The 19,193-nt window shown below is 30.8% G+C and overlaps 1 protein-coding gene across 1 annotated transcript in view; it reads right to left on the bottom strand.

Annotated features, from left to right (window-relative positions):
• LOC107445164 (ATPase family gene 2 protein homolog B) overlaps positions 1 to 15,423 on the bottom strand; it is a 31,436-nt gene extending 16,013 nt beyond the window's left edge. Inside the window, exons 1-4 of the mRNA XM_016059507.5 lie at positions 13,944 to 15,423; positions 9,203 to 9,376; positions 1,669 to 1,827; positions 59 to 268 (exon numbers count right to left, since the gene is read on the bottom strand). Of these exons, the coding sequence (XP_015914993.1) occupies positions 59 to 268; positions 1,669 to 1,827; positions 9,203 to 9,376; positions 13,944 to 14,972 (1,572 nt within the window). The 5' untranslated portion in view covers positions 14,973 to 15,423. The remainder of the gene's footprint in view (positions 1 to 58; positions 269 to 1,668; positions 1,828 to 9,202; positions 9,377 to 13,943) is intronic.
• Between the last annotated feature and the right edge of the window lie 3,770 nt (positions 15,424 to 19,193).

Genomic DNA, 19,193 nt, shown 5'->3' on the forward strand with positions numbered 1-19,193 from the left:
AATTGACTAATGCAACTAAAATAGGAATTTAAACTAATTTATAAACAATAGAAGTTACCTCTGATATGTTTTTTTCCGATTCACCAACATATGGGGAATATATTTGAGATGGATTTGCAGCAAAAAAATTAGCCTTGCATTCAGTAGCTAATCCTCTTGCAATGGTAGTTTTACAGCAGCCAGGTGGCCCAAACAAAAGAACCCCTCTTGGAATTGGAAGATCAACTTTTTTGAAAATTTCAGGATTTATAAGAGGTTTTTCTATGCACTAAATAAAAATCACTCTAAATTAATTGGTGTGCTATCCTATAAGCAAGGAAATTATCATATAATAAGGCATGATGAAATATGTAAATACATAAATGAAATTTTAATACTAGGATCCAACTTTCCTTGAATAGGCAATTGACAAAACTAAACGAATAAAACTTTGATTCATTTTTAAAATTTACAATCGATGCGAATAGTCAAATATTTTTAAAAAATGAAGGGGGAAAAAAACATTTTAAACATGAATATATAAATGTTAAGCATTTTTATAAGTAAGCTGCAAAAATTATTATTTTCACATAAATATAATTTACAAGAAAGTTAAGGTTATGCTAAAATTATATCTGTTGTTAAACGATTAAAAAATTGAAGTTTTAAAATGACGCAAACAACTGTAGCAAACTTTTAAAATTCAATTTTAAACAAATCTTAGGCAGGACACTCAAGTGAATCACGTACCATGAAAATTGCATTTTTATTGAAGATAATACAGTCTATAATCTTTAGCACGTCCCCCTATTACACAATCCCTTCAATTATAGCGATTGATGCATGAAGTCCTATTAGCTGTTGCTAGACACCATAACATCCATTAAAATTATTTTTAACATCCATTAAAAGGTTCAACGTGAACCATTCATACCAATATAGTAACTAAAATTTTGTTTAGTTTTTTTTCAATTCCCAGAAAAAAATGTGTTACATATTTTTACACTTTAAAAACAAACATTTTTCCATTGACAGTAAAAACTAAACTCAGTGGCACAACAGCCCAAAGCCTACAGTGCCCATCTCTTGACCTTGGGCTCCGGGTGCAGGAGCAGACGTTACGGTCAGGTGGTCAGCTGAACGCAGAACCCCCAGTGTTTAGCTCCCAAGCATGCTAGGTACTAATTTCATCGACCCACTGAAGGGATGAAAGGCTGAATCAACCTTGCCCGGTCCGAGTATTGAATCCAGGACCTGTGATACGAGAGTGTGATGCCACTCAGCCACCGGTGTCCCATTGACAGTGAATGACATTTTATTTCTTTGCTTTTATTGACTCTTTATTTAATGATAGTTGCCACATGCCGGCTGCTAATCTTGCCCTTGCACTGGACCTAAATCTTTAGCGATCCACAGATTTAAAGATGATTTAGAAAAGTGAATGATAAAAAGTTTTAACTGCATAGTTATTTTTTAATGTTTTGAAATATTAAAAAAAATTTAATAAATTGGAAAATGATAAATAAAAGGAGGGAATAATATTAAAGTAGAAAATCGCAGATCCAACAAAGAGTCTTTCCCTGATAATACAATTGATATTATTTTATTTATTTTAATTATAGTATAGACATATATTCTAGTACAATTTTACTATAAAATTATTAAAGTGTTCAGTAAAATATTTGTTACCAACTGCAGTCTCTGTTTTATACTTTTCATTCCTCCAATGTCCTTCCAATAAATTGGTTTAACCTTCAAGCAAAATTTAGAGGTTTTCAAGAGTGAGGGTGTCATTTTCAAGAATACTGCTTCAAAATCTTTAGTTGAAACATCATCATAATTCTTACCCTGAAAAACCACAAATAAAACAATTAGGATTACTTAATTTTCCTGGCAATTCCAGGCTTTCCCTTACTCTAAGAAAAAATGTCTATGTCTACTTTTTACACACAAAAATTTCTAACCATTCGCTAGTTAATATAATAATAAAGGAAACAAATAAAAAGTTTTTGTTTATTAAAACAGGAAATATTACTAAGAGTTCTTTTTTTAAAAAACAAACATTTAATCTCATTGAATATCAGTACTAAAAATAAGTAAAATGTCTTTTTTTTCCCCATGCTTTTCATCAAAGAGACAAAATAAAACAAATTTTGAGAAAAAAAGACAAAATATAATCAAAAATTGAGATTTGAAAGCAGAATTGGAATGAATCAATTGTAATTTTGATTTTCATGAAAAAACTAACACATCTTATCTGGAAATAACTTTATATATACTTGCAGGTATTTATCAAAATCATTATTGCTGAATTCCAAGCGTAACATAGGGGGATATCAGACAAGTAATTTATTCTAAAAAATTTTGAAAGCAAAAATTCTACTAGAATATGCAACTTTAGGTGCAATGCTTAATTAATTCGTATAAAATAATCAAAGAGCCTCATAATTAAATAGCAAGTTAATTAAAAGTACTTGTAACAGAGGGGACAAATAAAATCCCACATTTTTGACATGCATTTTTGACATTTATGCTGAATTCTGTGATTTAGACCAGGGCTTCTTAAACTGTGGGTTTCGACCCCCAGGGGGGTCGCGAGACTACTGAAAGGGGGTCGCAAAGATCTGATACTTTTCAATCATTAAAAATAAAATTTTAAAATTAGTATACACACTACGTACAAATATAAATACAAATAAAAATCATACAAAATACTATTGTAGTTTTATTATAACTATTTTTTGAAAAAAAGTGGCAATGCAAAACTGTTATGTAGGGCCTATAAATGAAAATATGGATGTAGCATTTAAAATAATAAATAGAACGCGCTCCTCGATTTTCAACTGAACGTTCGACATTGATGTCTGGCCGCCGGCGTCAGTGTTTGCAAGATAACTTAGTGATTATAAGTACCCAGACGCCGCGTCGCCTTACAGCTTACACATACAATACGGAAGCATAATCAAGCTAGGCTAGGCGAATTGGCATATTATTTTTATAAAAGAATAATAAAAAAAATTAAATGAAAGCTTCTTTTTCGGCATCTTTGTGATACGGTGCCTTTGTGCGCTGCACACTTTGAACACGCCATGCGTCGGGGTTGATCTGATCGTAATTTGTTGTCATTGCACTGGTAGAGATTCGAGTGTAGTTATTTTTCTGCTTGTACTTCAGTTTGGACTCAGCTTTGTCTTCGTAGTGACATGTGTGTATTTACTGTGTAATTTTCAGTTGGTGTTTTTAATTATTACGTTAAAATTCAACTACATTTTGTTTAATTATTTATTATTATTTAACCATCATGGATAAATGGCTAATTAAAATTCCAACTAATAAGTCTGCCACGCCGTCACAACCAAGTTGCAGTGCTTCAAATCCTACTTCTAGCAAAACAAAAAAAAGAAAATATGACGAATCATATTTGCAGTATGGCTTCACATGCTCTTCTCACAACAATGAAGAACAACCAGTGTGTTTAATTTGCAAGGAAGTTTTGGCTGCAAAAAGCACGAAACCGTCAAAACTGCAACGATATTTGAATACTAAACATGCAACGTTATCAAAAAAGGCAATAGAATATTTTGAGCGTCTTTTGCAAACATCAAATAAAGAAAAGAACACTTTGGAGAAGTATGTTACTTTGAATGATAAATATCTATTGGCATCGTATGAAGTTTCGTATTTGATAGCAAAAACAAAAAAGCCTTTTACTATTGGAGAGCAACTTTTACTACCTGCAGCTATAAGAATGTCTGAAATTGTTCATGGAAAACAGTATGCTGCTGAAATTAGTAAAATTCCATTATCAAATGACACTGTGTCCAAAAGAATTTCAGACATTAGCAATGATCAATTTCAACAGCTTCTTATGAGGCTTAAAGACAGCTCAAAGTTTGCAATACAACTGAACGAGTCGACAGACATTTCAAAAATGGCACAGTTGTTACTTTTTGTAAGATATATTTATGAGGGAAGCATTCATGAAGATATACTGTTTTGTCGTCCTCTGGAAGGTCATACTCGTGGAAAAGATATATATAAAAAAGTAAATGAGTTTTTTGAAAAAGAAGGATTAAATTGGAAAAATTGTGTTGGTGTGTGCACGGACGGTGCTGCAGCAATGACCGGACAAGATCTTGGTTTTACAGCATTTGTTAAAGCTGGAAATGATCATATTACATTTACACATTGTATGATTCACCGAGAGGCACTTGTTGTTAAAAAAATTGCACCAGAATTAAACACTGTGTTTTTTGAGGCAGTCAAAATGATTAACTTTATTAAAAGTCGAGCACTTAATAGTCGATTGATTAAAAATTGGTGCATTGATATGGATTCGGATTATACAAGTTTATTGCTACATGCTGAAGTTAGGTGGCTATCAAGAGGTCGAAGTTTGAAACGATTATTAACTTTAAAAGATGAAGTTCTTATATTTCTAACAGAGCAAAATTCTAATTTGGCCGATTATTTTCAAGATAATTTATGGCTTCTCAAGCTATGCTATTTGGCAGATATTTTTGATAAAATCAATGATATGAATTTATCAATGCAGGGAGTCTGCGTTAATATGTTTATGTTAAAAAATAAACTTGAGGCCTTTGTTAAAAAAATTCTTATATGGAAGAACAGAGTGGAAAGTGGATCGCTCGAAATGTTTCCATTTACTGACGAGTATATAATTAGTAACAATATTTCAAAAAAAGATACTCCTATAACAAAAATTATAGTTAATCATTTGAAGGATATGGAAGTTTACATGCATAGGTATTTTCCCAATGATATCGATACACAACAATGGATTTGCAATCCATTTTCAATTGAAATGGAAGAAATTAATTTTTTAAACTTAAAAGCACAAGAAGAATTTGCCGAATTAACAAGTGATACTACCTTGCGACTTAGATTTTCTCAAGTGCCTGTGCATGAATTTTGGATAGAAATCAAATCAGAATATCCCCTACTATCGGAAATGGCAATGAACAAATTACTGCCATTTTGTACAACATATTTATGTGAATCAGCCTTTTCCACATTAACTTACATAAAATCAAAATACCGTTCAACTTTAATAAACGTTGAAAATTTATTACGATCTGCATTAACTCAAACTGAGCCTAGATTTAATTATTTGTGTAAAAATAAAAAATCACATCCGTCACATTAATATTGTTTGATGTTAATAATATGTTTTTATTAAAAAAATTGTTACAAAAGTTTATTTTTTCTATTGAATATATAGATATAGTTTTATGTTTTCTTATAAAAAAATTGTCACAAAAGTTTATTTTTTCTATTGAATAAATATATATATAGTTTCATGTCATTCTATTTATTGTGTTTTATTACGACCGATATCCCGTCAACGTTTCCAATTATATATATGTGAAATGAATGGGTACGTATTCTTTAATCCTTATTTTATTTACATTGTAAAATAGTGCGATATTACATCTACATCTATGGTTAATATATATTTCATTATATGGAGGAGGGGGTCGTTTAAAATTTCCTAAGCTTGAAGGGGGTCGCTATATAAAAAAGTTTAAGAAGCCCTGATTTAGACCATCCTAAACATTATCTGTATTTTTTTTTTTTTTTTTTTTGTAAATTATCACATTTCAAAGTAAAATAAATCATTATAAGACTTTCAAAATTGCAAACACATTTTTTTAAAAAAATCCAAATAATGCATTGTAACAGAGAGGACATGGAATGTAATAGAAAGGACATTTTACAAATTTGGCAAAAAGTTAAAGGGAAATATCCCTCATGGGTGCAAGTTGGAAAAAAGGCTAGGACTAAAATTTTTTTGACTGAAATACCTAACATACACAATACCCCCTTGACACATACAAACTATCTAAGAAAGTTTTACCATAATACATCAAGTTTAAATACTGTACAAAAAATTTCTATTCATCTGTCTTTTGATAAAATAACAACAGGACATAAGAAAGTAGACCAATAACGTAGACCAAAAAAATATTTTTAAGTACAGAAAAAAAATAATTCTGATTTCAGTCTTCGAGTCAGTCTTGTTTCCGTCCGTGGACATTTTCGAAAGACGGTAATCCATCCTGGGGACGGAAGACTTGCACCCATGATATCACTTAGAAGTGACTCTGTGGTTATTTAAAGTTGGAGTTGGCAGCACTGCTTTAATTGAAACCTGTGCTACATCTTTCTAGTTATATTTTAAAGTTTTTATTTTACCAGACCATGTTCTAAAAAATAAAAAAAAGTGCATTGTTTGTTTGTTTTTCTCAATTTCAGTAATTTGGCAACAAAATTAACCACCCAATTTTTTTACTAGCACTTTTTACACTTGCAAAACTATCTATTGTAACATCAAATAAATCCCAGTGTTTTAAATGGTGACTGGTGTGCATTAAATATGTCAGGTCAGAAAGTCCTCAAGTTCCCAAAACAAATCAATACCTCTGAGGGTACTGATCGAGGAGTTTCATTGTCTTTTGGATTGGGTTCAAAATTACAAGGCTACAGAGCTGAACATTGGTAGCCGTAAACTCAAATTTGGGTCAACTGTTCAACGTAGGTTATAAAATAAAAAGTCACTAGCGCGATTGTCGCAAGTTGCAATATTTAGAAATTCAATGTAATTATTAGGCAAGCAACTGTGATCTTAATAATTCATATTTTCGTGAATAGCACATACACATTTTATAAAGTGTCTGTCGTACCTACGCATAAAATATGGATAGGTCGTAGTACAGCAAACTTAGCTTTGCCAATTTTTATGTTTGGATGAATCTGCTTTGATACTTGATATGCTTCCATCAAGGTGCACATTTAACTTTGTGGGCTTTCTGTCCATTTTCTCTGACAATCATGCACTCAGCTCTACCAGAAGTCTGGTAAGAAAGTTTATCAGATGAGTAGAAATTTATTGCAAGTTTTTTTTGTTCCATCAGAACCTATATTAGGCCATTTCTTTTGTTTTGATAATAAGGTTACAGAGCATGCATAGAACAGTACAACGTTTTCTTGGAGATACAGGTAGTGCACAGTTGGCCTTTTTAATAACTTTCTTCAATACCTAAGGCGTATTATAAAAAGAATATCCTTCCTCAATTTCCACTGCTTGTATCAGTGCCTTTTTATATTTCCTTCAATTTATCTGTTTAGGTTCCTTTTTTTTCTTTCAAAATACTTCTGTTATCATAAATTCACATATTATATTCTTTATCTTTTTTCTTACAAATTTCTTTTTTTTTATTTGGAACATTCTAGTTCTATATTCTCTCATTCTTTTTGCTGCTGTTTTATCCCTATTGATTACTCACTTAAAAAAAAATGCTAACTATCAAATAAAAATGGCACAGATTTGTATAAAAAGTGTGCTCTAATAGTGGAGGAGCTAGTTTAAACTAGTTGAATCAGGATGCATTAGCACTTGCTTACATTCCTAGAGTTCCTTTTTAATGGTCAACATATCAATTTTGTGTAACTGAAGGGACATTTAGTTTTGTCCTCTCCATTATGTCCCCTCTGTTATATGAGAAACTTTAAAAAAAAAAAAAATTAAAATATAACGTAACATGATTTTACCAATGAATTTTACTGTAAAAACCAAATATTAAGTTAAAAGGTTTTTTGCGTAATAAATAAAATGAAGTTAAATTAATAATTGCAATAGACGGGACAAATATATATTTGAGATAAATTTTGACTTAAAAAATAAAATAAGAAACTTTTTTGAGGATAATCACTGCATAATTAGACTCTTGAACCATTTATTTTATAATATAAATCAAGTAATATGTAAAATCGTAATATTTTTAATAACTTATTCCTCTTTAAAATAGTTTTTTTTGTAGAATAAGTCAAAATCATGAATTCTCTCTATTTATGATAAATTTTACTATAATCATGTATAACTCTAAAAAATAACTTTTAAATTCATAAATTACAAAAGATTTACTTTAAAATGATACCAAATACAAGGATATTGCTTAAACTTTAAAAATTCACTACTGGTTTCAATTGGCATGGAATTCAACTATCGCATATTGCAGTCATCTAAAACTGGGCCGGCTGCAGTTTCAGATCATAGTTAAGATAGATAGAGTCAAGACCTTAATAGGAGGGCAAATCAAACAGTAAGTTACCCTAAGTCGCAGCAAGAGTGCGCTGTGTGTCGTAATCTTGGAAAATGTGGAGAAAGGGACAGTAAGTGCTCAGATGTCTAATAGGAACGTTTGTTTCTTCCCCGCCTCATTTTGTGTGAATAGCAGGCAAAGATCAATGGCATGTCAACTGGAAGTTCACTCTAAATTGGAGGTGCGTATAGCAATCAGATTTCTATTAGGAGTCTGTCCGGGCCAAATTTACCATCGTTTAGCGATACCTTCACAAATTTAATTTTAGGAAAAACGGCAGATTTCCTAAATTTTAACAAAATACTTTTTCTTAAAATTTTATTTTTGTATCCCGTAAGAAACGATAAATCCATATTTCCGTGTTGATTTTTTATTATAATATTCACAAAATAAGTACCTCTTAGAAAAACCTAGACAGACCCCAGTGTATGTGCCAAAAGGATTAATTGCAAGGATATTCATTGTGAAACCTAAAACTAAATTCCAAAGGTGCGAACTGCTGCAGCGATTCAAGTGGAAGATATGGCAATATCCTTCATACAGTCCTGACCTATCACCAAGCGATTTTTCTGTTAGCAGAAAAAGGATCTCAGTGGATTACCATTCCTCAATGACGAGGACGTGAAAGCAGCCGTCTTCGGGTGGTTAAATAACACTGGAGATTTCTACGCATCCGGAATCGAAAAGTTCGTTGTTCATTCAGATAAATGTTTACAGTCTCTTGAGAACTATGTGAAAAAGTTAACTTATCTTATATGCTGTCATAGCCATGATGCTTTTGTTCAGGTGATTTAATAAATGGCCATAACTTATAAGTGCAACTTTCGTTTTGATCTGGCCTCATATATTTAACAACAATTTAAGCTTACATGGTATTGAATATTTGACATTTTAGAGTACTTAGTTTCAGGTACTATTTGGTTAGCTAACCAACACTGTGCTTTTTAACACAAAAAAGAAAGAAAATAGTAAGAAAGAAATTATGAGTCAGAAAAAAAATTTGTGATGAAAAAGTATGCAAACCATTACACTACTTACTATTTATTATTAGTATTATTTTATAATACATAAATTAACAAAATGAATAATAGTAAAAATACCTGCATTTTAGCACACTCTAAAACAGTTTTAGTCATAGCAGCAACATCGTTAGCAGTAAAACCAGGCATCTTCTCAGCTAAGAAATTATAATCAATACCAAATATGCCATATTGCTTCATCAGAGCTTCTAGCATTTCCTTTCGGTGACTTATAGACAATAAACCAATAAAAATCTAAATACAAAAGAGACTAGTAACTATAAAATAGTATCTTTTAAATAATTTAAAATTTATTAATTTTAATCTTAAGAAAATATTGAAAAAATGAGACTAAAAGAGAATTTAAAAAAAAATCATTTTACAATCATAAAATAACTTCATACTTCAATAATTTGTTTCAGGTACTAGCTGTATTTTAGATTTACTAAAAAATACACATATATATATATATATATATACATTCAGTCAGACCTCGATATAAGGTCACCCTAAGGGACATCGCAAAAGTGACCTTATAAGCGGGGTGACCTTTTAATCTATTCATTAGCAGTTCGTAACTAAGCACGTAAATAGTACACATTATGATTTTTTAAAAATGGTAATAAAAACGAAAACGATCGGCCATAAATTAAATATTTAAGACAATAAATTTTAACAAAATTAGTAAAGAATTAAAGACCGTTAGATTTTTAAAAAAAAAATTTATTTAAAATAAAGCTGCTTACAAATTTCCTCAAAGTGTACATATATACATAAAATCTTACCCTATTTAAAATAATAATTTCATTAATGCAGGTTTGTCTCGCTTTTGGTTTCATTTTTCGAACGATGTTTTCTAGATTTTGTAACTCCTCAAAATGTTCCTCAGCTTCCTCATGATTTGTAAAAAAATTTCGCATGACATTTTTGCAATGAAGGCTTCCGCTTGGGTTACAGGTACAGTCTCAGGATCACTGTCATTGTCCTCACTGTCCACAACTTGTAAAACAATTTCAGAAATTGTAGCTTCAGAAGTGGTGGCAATTTCCTCAACAATCAAACCATATTCAGCCTCCCCTTCAAAAGGCATGGCCACGATTTATCAAATCTTCCATCAGAACAGATAGAGGAATATCGTCTTCTTCGGTTTCGGCATCCTAGATGTTCAGAGAACTCACAAAACCAGCATGACGAAAACAATTTGCTTTGCATGTGGTGGACACCATGTTCCAACATTTGTACACATAGAAAACTGTCTTGAAAGTTAAATCATGTCTTACTTTAAATCTCTGAATTCATCCATTGCTCACCATAAAATCAGGTTCTCCTGATTCCGGGGCTATTTGCAGAGCTTTTTCTTTCAGTACTGAACACGATATTGACACATTTTGCCCTCTAGACATTTTTATTCATTGGAGAACGGCATCTTCAATTTTCTCATAAGGGGGGAAATGCATCCTTTTTCTTTTCCCAAATGCCTTGCGGATATTGTTTACAAGACAGAATATTGTTTAAGGGAGTACGTGGCATACCATGTTCTTCGGCAAAATGTGCTTTTGATAAATTTGAATTTTCAAAATCTGCAGTGATCTTTTCCTTCTCTCATAGAGTCAATGTCTTTCTCTTTGCCAACATGATGACACTATGAGAGAGGTTCAAATTGAATTCTTTCCTCTGGTCTGGTCAGCAAATAGTCATGTGACACGATGGGAAAACTTGTCCTTTGTTCTCGTCCGAATGGCAAAAGCCCCTCCCCCTCGAGCAATTACTGGCAGTGAAGACAGGGGGAAATTCTTTGTGAACTGGGGAGTGGAAACTCTTTCAAGGTTCAGGTGTGTTCGTCGGCTGCAACATTTTCCTAGAATTCGAGAGGGGTAATTGCATTGTAAGGAAGTTGAATAGGCTTTTGTTAGAAAAGAGCTCCAATCGCCTCAGATAAAAATTACCTTATAAGCTATAACGATTTTTAAAGCTTGACCATATATCCCATAATCTGTAACAAAGAATTCCTATTCAGTGAACCTGGACTTTGGAAAAGTGACCTTATATTTTTGAAAATTAGGTTTTGAAAATTATTGCAAGGTTTTGAAAATTATTGATGAATTTTGAGTGTTCTCTTCTTTGACATCTTAAAAACATTTTAAGTATTTAACTTTTGCACAAAAACCAAGTCTACTGTTCTTATTGAAATTCAGAACATTCCGAGAGATAATTTTAGTAACAAAAAAGCTACAAATTATAATCAAAAATTTTTATATCTCTGATTAAGACATTATGAATTATTTTAGGAAACAGCAATGTGACATTGATACAACTTTTTTTTTTTTTGCACTTAAAATACTAATGTTATGGATACAGAGCAATGCTGTAAATAGTAGAAGAAATAATGAAGTTAATGAAGCAGTAAATTTATGAAATACTTATTTGTATCTATGTTATTATGGATGGGTGGTCTAATGTAAACAATAACAAGCGTCCTTAAACCGGAAGAAATTTAGAAAATTTCCGGTGTATCCCTCCGCTTATGTTATGTCTACGAGGCGATGTGTGAACAAGCCAAATATTCTATGCAGTTTTGTCATTGTAATTTGGGTTCAAATCTAAACATAATTGTACCATTCATAAGAGCTTTCAGAAATGTATTGATTCTCAGAGGTCGTAAGGCCAAAAAAAATTTTGGAATGTTAATATCTCACTGTGAATAATTCTTAAGGTTTGCCATGTTTTGTATTTTATCCCTTATTTGGCTACATTTGAATAAAATATCTTTAAAAATATCTTTTTAAGTTAGCCTAATTAGAAAATATTCTAATGATTATAATATTAATATGATAATGCTGAAGTTAAAGGCTGAAAGAAAGAACTCGGTACATGTGAAATACTGCAAAAGATATGATGCAATAATATGATGGCGCGTTTTTTCAATCTGCGGCATAAAAATATATCGGAAGCAATAACCCGGAAGTCTTGAAAGAGCAATTTTACCACTAGCGCCACCACCCTTAGCTTTACACGATCACCCATCCATACAAGAAAATAAATTTAAATTAAATATGTAATAGAACAAAAAACAACTACTACAGTTAAAAAAATAATAACTATTTTAATCGGAAACACCTGTGTAACAGGGCATGCAAATGTTGTCTACCTTACCTTGTAACATACTTCTTTTTTTTCACATACAAATGCACTCTTCTTGACTTTTTTGTAAAAACACATTTTACTATTTTTTTATTATTTTGAGAAAAAGATAATGTCTTTATAAATATTATTTTAATTTACTTGGGAGTATAGAGATTTAAATTCTACCAAACAGTTGGTCAACTTTACTAAACAGTTAAGAAGAAATAAAATAAAATACACTTATGACAATATGCCCAAATTTACTTATGACTTATACAATATACTTATGACAACTTGTAAATACTTATGAATATAAAGTATTGTCATTAAAAATAATACCTACATGGTGATCAATAGAAACACCTTTACAGTAGTTTTAAGCATACTAGGTACAATAGGTAACCGATTATCCGGAACGATGGAGACCATCACTATTCCGGATAACTGATTTTTCCAATTTTCTGAATCGCTACAAAAAGTCGTTTTTTATATTGTTAAACCCAACTAAAAAAAAAAAAAATTTGGGAAATAATCTTAAAAAGAAGAAAAAACAATGAAGTAATACACTAATGATTATTTCCAAAATGATGGTAAGGTAAACATGTTTCAAAAAAGAAAGAAAAATCCTGAAATCTTATGAGGAAAAAAACATTTTTTTTAAAAAAATGGCGGGAAAATGTATCGAATTTATTTAAATTAACGACGGAATTAAAGATTTTGTTTGAACTAAAATTATTTATAACAGAGAATCTGTATTCATGAATGTTTGGTTTAATTATTACAAAAATGCAATTAAATTATGCATAAATGTTAAATTTTGCTATAACATTTATTTTTTTTTAAGAAACTAAGCAAAAAAAATTTATAATTCTTAGTAAACCTTTTAAAAATGTGCCTTTTTCTTAGAAAAAAAAACCATCATGCTTTTATATATACATACATATGATAGGGAAATATCAGGACACAATAACATAAATCCTTAGAGATATCAATGAAAGAATGAGCAACAGAAGCATTAATAATTAAGATTACATTTTAAGTCATTACGGGGGCTAGGATGTTGATGGCTGAAAAATCCTTAAAAGTTACCCTTAAAAAATTTGAAAAAGACTAAAAATGACCCTAAATTAATAGACAATGCCCTTAAGAGTTTTCTAAGGCATGTTTCACATTAATTTCCTTAAAATTATAAATCGTAATCTGTATTTTTTAATTTAATAAAAAATAAGATAATTAAAATAAATATGTAATAAATAAATTAATTAAAAAGTCAATAAACATCTCGAAGATAAATGATAATTTAAGATAATTGTAATCTTCAAAAAGAGAATTGCCAACCCAAAAGCAAATTATATTTTGAAACACTCTGTTTAACAGCATCTCTTGTAATTGGAGCAAATTTAAAATAACCAAATTCAATGTAAACTTAAAAGTAATTTATCAAGAAAAAAATTAATACATGAGCAAGCTGCTTGTAACTTAAAAAATATTTAAAATTCATAAAATAACGTGAAAAAATTAAAATTATAAAAAACTTTATATATAATATATAAGCGCTCTATGAAAGAAAAAACAACCAATTGTACAAAAGATGCATTAGTTATAAACATTCTAACATTGATTATTACTTTTGAAAAACAACACAATTAGAAAAACCAAATGAATTTAAAAAAAAGATTGAAACTGAAAACATGCTTACTTCAGTGTCAAAAAAATTTATAAAATAAGCATTCAGCAGTCCTTTATGTGGCACAGCACCAAGAATAAAAATATGTTCTTTTTTGAGAACATCAATCAAGTAAGTTAAAAAGTTTAATTTGTCATCTTTTTTCGATTTTGAAGGATTATTTTTAAATATTCGATCTAAATTATCAATAAACAGAATTACAGGAATATTAGACAAAACGTTTTTCAATTTAACAAGTGCAGATATATATGCATTGCACACTTCTAAGGAAAGTTTTGAAAATCCATCGACTTTGAGAAGGAAACAATTTATGTCAGAGCAAAATTTTTTAATCAAAGTACTTTTACCACTTCCGGAAGGTCCCAAAAGTAATATTCTTTTGCTAACTTTAAAACACATTTTCAATAACTCTAAAGCATCATTAAAACCACCAAGAGTTTTCAGTTCAAATTGTTCTGAAATCTGGAACTGTTCAAAAGAAAGAAAACCAGTTACTTCTAAAACAGTACTTCGTGTAATTCGTCCATAAGTGCTGTCTCTTATTTTATAATTATCGTCAAAAAGCATATTTTTCACTATCAAACATTTAATATTAAGTAAATTAGCTAATTCTAGTCCATCACATTTCACAATAGCATTTGTTTTAACAACATAATTATGAAAGAGTTTCGAAATTACATTAGAATAATGCTCTAATGTGGGGATGGCAGAGCAGATAACACTTTGAAGTACTATTCGTATTTCTAATTTCTTAATAACCGAAGTTTTTATTAGACTGAAATCTGACGGAAAATTCAACAATTTTTTGCTGGTTGCGTTAACATTAACATTTCGATATGTAACAGTTTCGTCAATTGCAACACAATTCTCGGGATCCAACAAAGGAAATATCCGGCATATACAATTATATACACCACAATTCACCGAAACAAAATCTCCAATATTTACTTGCAAATTTCGCAAGTCATTAATAGGTAAATAACACTTTTGTACGGAAAACTCGTCTCCAGTTAAAACTTTTTTAACCAAGTTTCGAAACATTTTTACAAAGCTTTTATGAAGTATCGGAAGATTTTTATTTTGGATAACTATATGAAAGCAACTAGATTTTCCCGTCAAATTGACCTAGTAATTTTATCCGTCACATCTTAAAGCCCAAGATTTTGAACAGAAAAAGTATCTTTAATAAAATATAGATATTGCAGCGATATTCGTTAGGGCAAGTAAGCTTCAAATAAATAAATTGCAAGAAAAGTCGTGAAGTGTGGAGAAAGTAAATAAATCCTCAATGATCAAAATCAAAACTATACACAAATAAATAAAAAAAACGTGCTAAAATTGTCATAAACAGTTGAAAAAATATTTTATGAATAAAACTTTTTTTCAATTCCGGTTCATAAATAACTATGTTCAGTACAAATATAAAACTGAAATCTGACGGTTCAAATATTGCTTATTACGAACTAATTGAAATCTGAGGCACAAAAACATTACAGTTAAGATTAGGCAGTTACAATATTATAATATAATTAATATTTTTTGAAATTTTAACAGGTCAGCCTGTTCGGCAGGGCACTGAACCCATGTCCGAGAGTTCGTGTGTACGAACCCTGCCGACTGAAGACTCCCCGTGTAGTAAAATGGTGACTGATGCACGTTAAATCTGTCGAGTCGCAAAGTCCTCCATCTTCCCATAACTCTGGGGGTACTGAATTGGAGATTGATCGTTCTCTGATTCAGGTCAAAATTACGATCTGTGGATGATTGTTGTAGTTCATTTACGTCGCACTAGAGCTGCACAATGGGCTATTGGCGACGGTCTGGGAAACATCCCTGAGAATGATCCAAAGACATGCCATCACAATTTTGATCCTCTGCAGAGGGGATGGCACCCCCGCTTCGGTAATCCGATGCCCTGCGCGAAGTCGAGCTCTTTACAGTAGAGCAGTTTAACGAGGACCAATACCGCACACCCTCTGTCCCTACCAAGACTGATCCAAGTGGTCACTCACCAGCACACTGACCGCAGCCAGCGATGCCTGACTTCGGTGATGTGATGGGAACCGTGTCTTAATGATCAGTCCACTGCGGGACGATCTGTGTGGTATTGGCGATCAAATGAGCAACAAGTGGCGTAGACTCTCTGCGTATGACAATATTTCGCACGCATGTCTTCACCATTAGCGTGTGGAGAGCTACTTGTGACTGTGACATTATCCACCTTTACGCGCTGTTGCTGCTCAGTCTCGTCTCGATTCGCGATCGCAACGCTCGAGTACGCCGTCTAGCGGGAGCCTGTAAATATCGGACATTAATTTATCACGTTTTCATTTAGTTCCATCAAAGTCATTGACTGAATCAGACGCCATTTTTTAGCAGCAAATAAGAAACAAAATTTCCCTAAGGAAAAGGCCGAAGAACTTGAAAAAAATCTCCAAAATATTAGTAAATCTTTCAGGAACAGAACACGCCAAACATTTGAAGAAAAATTCCTCAATAATTTTTAATTTCTATTATCAACAAACTTGCAACTGATGACTTCCGATTTCGGATACTGTTACAGATGTGTGTATTAAGGTAAAATGCATTTCTTCTGTCTTCAATTCATTACGAATTAAAATGAAGTCAACATTGCTTTCGTCATTCCAGTGAATAAATATGAATTCAGAACATACAGAATTGTAATAGTTATAGCCAGAGCCGGATTATACCTTTCGTAGGCCCTAGGCACAGAACTGGATTATACCTTTCGTAGGCCCTAGGCATAGCCGTTTTTGGGCCCTCCCCTCCTTCCCCCACTCCTCACCTCTTTTCAAAATATATGCTGAAATTTTCTTGCATATTTTTTTTTTACACTTTTATTAATATGGATTTTAATTTATGAATTTGTTTATCGAACTTTATCTGCAATACCGACAAGTGTAATGCATAAAGTAAGAGAAAAAAGAAAGGTACTCCTAACTTTAAGGAGAAAAAAAAATGGTAGAAATATAACATTTAAAAGAATAAAAAATTTTCAAGTTTAGACAAGAAAAACAAGTTTAAAAAATACAAAATTCTCATATTTATTTTTTAAAAATAATTACAATTCCTAAATTAACTTATATAAGCAAAACCAATGATTAAATTACGCAATATATTTCATACCTAATTAAACGGGGGGGGGGGGAAACAATAAAATAAAAGGAAAACTTATTAATCTAAATCAAAACACTTGAAAATTATCGAACCGAAACGATAGTTAAAAAAGGCACTAGCATAAATATTAAAACCCGGAACAAAGCAAGATCAACGGAATTTTTAAAAAAAAAAAAAAAAACTAATGATAAAATTTATGAATAAAAAGAATTTATTGAGTGCGAAATTTATCGTGAAAGGAAAAAAAAAATCAAACGCAGTGAAATCAGAAAAACAAAACTGTTTTTCTGATTCCACTACGTTAGATTTTTTTTTTAAATTGTTTTCTCCCAAGTTTTTCGTAGGCCCCTGAATTTCGTAGGCCCTAGGCACGTGCCTAGTGTGCCTATAGGTTAATCCGGCCATGGTTATAGCATATTCTTCTTCGTTATAGAATAGTATATATTTCTGTATCCATATAATTCGGAAAACAACAATAAAAAATTATCCAAGTTACTTGAAATAGTGCCATTTGTGCTGATTCTTAATTAATTTAAATCGTTTTCTTGGTAAGTTTTTTTTAATTTTGAAAGAATAATTTCAACTAGAATTCAGCTATTCTGTTTTTAGCTACATATTCAAATTCATATCAATTATAAAATTTTGCTGTGTAGTATGTTATCTAAAAGTAATGAAGGTATAAACTATGTATCTATTATTTGAGAATAAAGTTTTCAAACAAGGAACTTATCATTTTGGAATTCTCCGGGAATCATAAATCAGGTAAGTGCAATGATTTTTACAATAAAAAATTTGCTTGTAAATATTTTTTTTCATTTGATGATGGTTCTCTACAGAATGGTTTTTTACGTCTGATTAAGAACTATAAGAATAATAAAAAAAGAAACAATATGAAAGTTTTTATTTCAATGTTAAGAATTCTTAAAATCGTTTTTTTTTTATCCTAAGAATTCTTTATTTTCCGTTTTTTTGTTTATAATTTTTTGATAAAAATTGTTCTCAAAATACTTTTGAAAAATTAAATGGTATAACATTATGTGTTTATGTATACTTCTTGTATATTCCAATGTTTGAAATAATATGATTCAGAAAAGTATGGAATAAAAATTCGGTACTTACTTATTAACGCCACCGCCGCTACAGATTTGGCGGTTTTTAAGTGCCGCCAATCTACACTTAAAATTTTTGCGACAATTCATAAAATAAAACACTTTATTTAAAATCAAAATAGTTAATCGGATTTCGGTGGAAAATGAGCCGATATAGAGTTTAGCATAGATTCAAAACAATCATATCGCCATATGAACTCTGATGAATAAGATTCCAAATGAAATAACATTTCCAAAACGTACGTTTACCAAGATAAAGTTTTATGTTGTGGGAATTGGTACATTTTCGTTTTTTTGGTAAAATATTTCCCTCCTGAAAAAATAAAATTGCATCTTGTTTTGTTTTTGGCAAATCCCAAAGACGAATATTCGTAGCACTAAAAATGGCGACAAAAAATAATTTTTTTTTTGTTTTTGTTTCGTCAGCATTCTTTATTTTACGTTTCTTAGTTTCTAAATAATGATTTTTATTGAAACTTGAAATTTTTTGATAAAAATTGTTGTCAAAAAACGTTGTTTACAAAATCAAATTTCATAAAATTATGAGGCTTATGTATACTTTTTGTTCATTTTAATTTTTGAACTAATATGATTCTTAAAACTATAGAATGTAAAGTTTAAATGGGCCTTTCATGTTATATCATTAAATTTAGTAATACTATTTCTCGGGCATTAGGTTTTAACTCTTATAAGAATATACATATTTTTTTCTGTTAATGTACAAATATTTTTCCGATGTGTTTTGGATGTTCCTTCTCTAATAAAAAGAGATACCATTTTGTTTTCGGTTGTACAAGAAAGAAGATCAAGCATTTTTCTTTTTTAAATTTAATAAGCCACATTAAAGAAGGAACGTTGCAATGCTACACGCTACATTAACGACGTCTCCAGAGTAACTGAATGACGGTTCATATAGAAATCGCAGGTATGCGTCTCATACAACAACGCCCCCTATAGTTCGTTGCGATCGCGAATCATTACGTCGGCCTGCTTACACTCGACTGCTAAACGCAAC

The sequence above is a fragment of the Parasteatoda tepidariorum genome, chromosome 7 (genome assembly GCF_982258835.1).
Source record: "Parasteatoda tepidariorum strain Cologne lab strain chromosome 7, Ptep-v5.0, whole genome shotgun sequence".
NCBI lineage: Eukaryota > Metazoa > Arthropoda > Arachnida > Araneae > Theridiidae > Parasteatoda > Parasteatoda tepidariorum.